We start from the raw sequence: 6,107 nt of genomic DNA, 5'->3' as shown, positions 1-6,107 counted from the left end.
CTTTATCCTAATTTTTTTTTTTTTTTTTTTTTGTTGCTGTTGACTTAGGTTCAGCTGATGAAAGCAGAAGTAGACATTCGGCCATGATATGTGCTCCGTTTAGCTAGACCCTCGATCATCTATGGGTATCACATGTTCTCACTGGATCCCAGCAACCAGTATACCTTGGTCCACGCTCGCAAGGTCTGGCCTCACCTGCTCCACCTGTGGCAGCGGCCTGTGGAAAGTACATTGAGTACCTGGAGACAAATCGTTTTGAGAAGAAACATTGCATTTCCGTGTAATTAGCTGCTACCAGCTGATCAGAAACAATTTGAATAAACTGACTAGGACTAGACAACCTAAACAGAGGTAGCTGTACAAGGGACGCAACTCTCTCAAGCGTTCTCTAACTGAGGAGACAGAGGTTGTCTGTCACTGTCCACAATGGAAGCCGGTCTGTATCACCGCCAGAGTATAAGACAACCGTTCACAGTGTAAAACAGACACAGACAGATCAGACAGGCTCACTTCACATGAAAAACAATTGTTGATTACTGAGCTCATTCAGAGGCTAGGTGCAAACGCGAGTCAGTCCACTCAATACTGATGACCTTTCTAACCACCCAGCTACCAACTATAGGCTGATATCTGATAACTATTCTAACCATCCAGCTACCTATTATAGGCTGATGTCTGATGACCATTCTAACCATCCTCTACCTGCTACAGTGATCGTCATGCCGATGATACAGTTAGCTATGATGGGACTGGACAAATTACAAAGTAAGCAATGCACTTATGCTTGCATGATTACAATGATTAGCTTGAAGAAAAGGAATATGAAATAGTGTTGTAGCAGGTGGGGGGACATTAAATTTCATGTATTGCAATTTTTGTTGGAAATTAAATGGGAAAAATTAAATTTATCTTCTTCATGCTTATTTAAACCACAGGGCTTCTGCTTACGCAAAAAATTGCGTACTGTACGCATTAAAAGTTCGGAGGACCCCTTCAAATTTCGTCAATGGGGTCCCCTTCAAATTTGGGCGAAGAACAGGGACCCCTTAAAAATCTGAAGAAGGGGTCCCTTGGACCCCAAAGAATTTAGCCTTAGCAGAAGCCCTGAACCACCTGCTTCACAGTCGAGGTGAACTATAATTTTAAAATAAATTGTCATATATGACGCTTCTAAACAAACTCTTGACTAATTTAATCATCTATACATACTGCAAAGACAGTGTGCTCATGAGCAATATGGCTAGTAGTACTATAGCAGTTACACCACCTGAGACTTGACTGGGATAAACGACGGAATGTGAGTCTCAGATCACATCTTGAAGAAAACTTATTTATGGGAGTCAACCATCGCTATAGACATGTTTGTGTCAACCATCACTATAGACATGATGTTTGCAGGACCAATAGATTGAGCTCACTCACTCTGCCATGAACTTAACTGCCGGAACGGAGTCGTTGTTTTGTGATTAGGCCAGTCCACAGCATCTACAGGTGTCTGTCTTACACTGACACCACCAGTAGCTCCACTGCATAAGGAATTAATTCATCTGTCAAGTGTAAGCAGCAGCTAGTAGATGCGACTATTGAGGTGGTACAAACAATTTGCGAGGCGAACGGTTTTTTAAAGGCTGGAAACTTTTCTTGCAGAGCGATTCGGTGGCACAACGGTTAGCGTCTGTGAAGGTTGGCTGTCCTGGGTTCACCTGTGGTCTTGGGCACCCTGTTCTTTCTCTGGATGTGGCATCTGTGTACAGAGCAAGCTGTCTTCCCATGAAATAGCCGTAGTTCAAGACGTAGTTACTAAATCGATGTACCCATTTCCTCCGTTATTCTCTCTGTTATAGGATTACTACTGACAGCAATACGACCAACTATAGCCCTACTTGTTGTATCCCTATAATGACTGTAGTACTAGTGACGCCATTGCCACGACTCACAGAACAGAACTAAAATTTCTTCTCATTCTTTTAACTTTGTTTTTCTTCTGAGACGTAATCTTTCTTACGGGTACGAACGTTACCTGACTTACTCTGTGGTCTGTGGGTCGGGACACTGAAAGTAGAAATTTTTACGCAAGAAATCCCACCATATAATGGGATGTAACTCCGCTACCCTGAGCACCACAGTTTCTTATGAAGTAGCCTCCCTTAACCAATACTACATACAGTGAAACCGGTTTTCGTCGATAATCCGTCGGAAAACAAAAACCGAGGCAATTATTTTTGTGTGAATCAATGTAAATCCGATTCATTCGTCCTAAACACTCCAAAACACACACCAAAAACAAATTTTAAATAAAATGGAGTGTTTAGTACTAAAACCAATAGGACATTAATAAAAGACTAATGTTAGAACACATGTTTTGTTCCCACGATGGAACTAAAAGGAAAGGGTTAACTTTATGAGCAAGGGAAATGTTGTGTTATTGGTTTGTGGGTATTAGAGGTGGCACTCATTAAACTGTCCAGTTTGAAAACACACAAGAGACAGCTTCATGTCGGCTCCCGCCCAAGTATATTTAAATCTCTTAACCGGAACTAAACCTTTTACGGATTGTTCATTTTGGGAATAAGGCCAACACTTGCCTTATGTCACATCTCCCTTTCTTTAAAATGGACATTGTTTCAATATAACTTAATTAACATTAATTTTAATATTCTTGAATTTCCTATTCAAGTCTATGTGCGTTTGCTTCGAGTCAATCGAGTCAATCATTTACAAGTCAAGTCTCTGTGGGATCTTGATGGTGCGACCACTCTTGGTAGTCTTGACAGGCTGGTCTGGAGGAGCGATGACTTTGGACGCTGGCGCCTTCCTGGCTGCGGCTCCTGGACATGGCTCTGGATTGTCAACAGTAACGTCTGGATCGTCTGAGTGTAGACCAGACAAGGGGTCGGGATCCTCTTCGGACTTTGGGTTTGTTGGAATAAGGGACGACAGATTCTTTGGGATAGGTCTGGGATTCTCGGGACTGGGATCTCTGGGAATCAAGAGACGGCGGTTGCGTCGTTGGCACCTGTACATGAAGATGGGGTCTACATGTAGTCTGTACTCGGTAGCTAACCTGATAGTGTTGTTGCACCAAGTCCTATTTAGCCTGCTAACGTTGTTGCAGTATTGATGTATAATATGCCTACTGTGTAGCTGCCGTCTTTAAAAATACAATTTTATGAAGAGCTAAGGTGACCAGTGTTTCGGGGGCGAAAGCGGGACACGTGCCGATGATGGTGTCGTCACCGTCAAAAAACGCCGAAAAAAGTGATTTTTAAAGACAACCGGGACATTTGAGGGACTTGCCAGAAAGCGGGACATTGGGCGTTCCGCCCGATGAGCAGGCGGGACACGAGGTCAAAAGCGGGACTGTCCCGCCAAATGCGGGACGTCTGGTCACCTTAGAAGAGCGAACTACCAGAAAATATAGCGATACTTTCTTCAACGACAGCACAAGGGATGCAACTCCACAATTCTAATGTTACTTAGAGTTGCTCCTCTTGACATATTCATTCAAAATGGCCGCTCAACACATGTGCAGTGGGTCTGTTCAAAAACACTCTTCATCGGCTAACAAACCAGAGATCGTCGTATATCATGCACCGTCAAGAAAAAAGAAAAATGTTAGAAATGAGGTAATTAAGCATAGTTTTGTTTACAGTAACAATTTAAGCTAAATATTGATGAAATAATCTTATGCGAAAATGGCTATGATGTTTACTATTAGTGAAGGAAAGCTGGTAGTGAGGTATGATAAAACTTTAAAATGTTGAGTTATTTAGGGAGTGCATATGCCACTGCATACCTGATATCAACAGAAACAGTTGTAAAAATGTCGTAGTTTATATTAACCTTACACTACTGTTTAATTTTTTGTCCACAAATACATTAGCCTGGGTATTTATATACACCAAGCCATAGAAATACTTGTCTTCTGTGAAGATTCTGTTTGCGAGATAATTGTAATCCCCTTATAAGGAAAAAGAAAGGTTTTTTTTTTTATTGTTTACCTTTAAAATTAAGAAAATTCTTTAAGTACCTTTTTACTCCCTGGAAGTGTTTATAACTTCTATGAATTATAATAGATTAGTAACAGCTGCAATAAAAACCATGTTTTTGTAGTCTATTCCATCATCATCATCACCAAAGACCTCAGCTCCACCTGAATTTAACCTTGAAAAGGCTCGGGCTGAAATTCGTCAGCTGGGAATTCAAGGCTTTACTGGTCGGACCAAGACAGAAGCAGAAATAGCCAAATTAAGAGATCTGGGAGCAAAAGTAAGATTATTAAACAATTAATCTGCAAAATTTATGATAATACAAACAGTAGTGTGATAAAAAATTTAATATCTTGGATTCTTAATGTGGTTTGGAAGAAAAGAGTAATAATGATTTAAAAGCATTCAAGAGAAAATTGGACATTGTTTTGCCTGCAGACAACATTCTGGCATTTTATTCCAATCGTTTTGACAACAATAATCTGTTTTTATTATAGATCCCAAAAGTCTGGGTGAGGAAAATGGAAAGAAAGAAGAGGAATATCAATTATCAAAGACACAGACAGGTATGACTATGCAGGTGGCAAGTGTCTGTCTGGTTATCTATTTGGGCAATGTTAGCAATATTTTGGAGTTGGACTTGTTTTAAAATTATTGTATGCAGATCAAAAAAGAAAATGTGAGTAGTACACATTACTTAATGAAAATTTAAGTGGTACCTGTGGTGTGTTTTGTCATCTTAAAGAGTTGTTTGCTTGGTTTTATGGCTAAAAAGCAGTCACTTTACCCCCAACCTTAGTGCTTAATTAATATAATCTATACCACACACTACAATGCGCTACACTCTAACAGCTCAGAAGAGTACTAAAGTGAAATGATTATGAACATCATAATTTTTATAATAATTTCATCTTTGTAATCTTCTAATCTGTTATTATTATGATTATTAAATTGTGGATGATGATTTGGACTCTTGTAGGTCAAAATACTGTTGATGTTGACAGTATGTATTGTCTGTTTTCTAGGATCTTCGGATTGGAGTGAAAACAAAAGTAGCAAAAGGTCCAGAGAAGAAAGACAAGTAAGTACATCTTACATCTATGTTTCATCCACTTTGTCATTACTATCTAATCAAAGACAGCAATAGACTTAGAGATATCATTACAGTTAGATATATCTATATGGATATGTATTCAACTGTAAAATTGCTTTGCTCATTTGGTGTTTACATTTAACAAAAACTGTAGCATGCTACAGATGCTCAACATTGAAGATTTAAAAAAATGTTTTGCTAGTAAAGATGCACTTTAATCAGTTTTAAGGTTAGCCTCATATGCATTTCACATGGATTATATATTTCTGCTGATGAATTAAATGCAACACCACACACATATACATATATGCATGCACACAAACACACGCTGACTTTTCTTCAGGATCCCTTTAAGTTATATTTGACAATCAAGTTTGCTGTTGGTAAAAAAAACTCTTGTATTACTACGATGTGTATTTTTTTCAGAAAAATCAGTAAAGATGACTCTAAATTTAAAGCTACAATTGGAAAAGTGAGTGGTGGCGTCCACTTTCTTAAAGAAGCAGATATTAAAAGAGTAATGAACTCGTGATACCAGCTAAGTGTGTGTTTGGAGGTATAGATGTGAATGTGCCATGGCAGTAAACTTGCATAAATAAATGATACAGTATTTATAATTTCTTTTTCTTGGATTTTTAAAAAGTATTTATAAATGATGGGGTGAAAGTGTGAATGCATTTATACAGTAACAAAGTAATGACAGTGCCTGACCAACAGTTATTTTTAGCATTCTGATGTTTAAATTTAGGATTGGATTACAGGTTAAAAGGAGGAGGGGGTGTGTTAACCAAACCAATCAGAGGCTTGGAAATGTTATGCTGGAATTTTTGTATGGAGGCTGGAAAGGGAATTGTTTCACAGATTTTTCTTTCCTTTTTTTTTTAAAGTTTGGTTTGGTTACTTGTTTGTAAATGCAGTTAAATGTATACAGGATTTTGTCACTAACTCTGACAATCACTTGCATGTTGCTGTGCTGTGTGAAAAGGTTGAGAAAGAAGTTCTGTCATTGTCCACACCTATGATAC

The 6,107-nt window shown here is 38.6% G+C and overlaps 1 protein-coding gene across 1 annotated transcript; it reads left to right on the top strand.

Moving 5' to 3' along the window:
• The first annotated feature begins 3,470 nt into the window (after positions 1 to 3,470).
• Positions 3,471 to 5,699, top strand: LOC112575039 (uncharacterized protein C1orf131 homolog). The gene is made up of 5 exons (XM_025256546.1): positions 3,471 to 3,626; positions 4,114 to 4,269; positions 4,487 to 4,555; positions 5,015 to 5,070; positions 5,509 to 5,699. The coding sequence occupies exons 1-5, from the start codon at positions 3,510 to 3,512 to the stop codon at positions 5,612 to 5,614; spliced, it is 504 nt and encodes a 167-aa protein (XP_025112331.1). The 5' UTR covers positions 3,471 to 3,509; the 3' UTR covers positions 5,615 to 5,699.
• The last annotated feature ends 408 nt before the right edge of the window (positions 5,700 to 6,107 follow it).

This window comes from Pomacea canaliculata, linkage group LG11 (assembly GCF_003073045.1).
Source record: "Pomacea canaliculata isolate SZHN2017 linkage group LG11, ASM307304v1, whole genome shotgun sequence".
NCBI lineage: Eukaryota > Metazoa > Mollusca > Gastropoda > Architaenioglossa > Ampullariidae > Pomacea > Pomacea canaliculata.
This window is presented reverse-complemented; position numbering and strand designations above follow the sequence as displayed.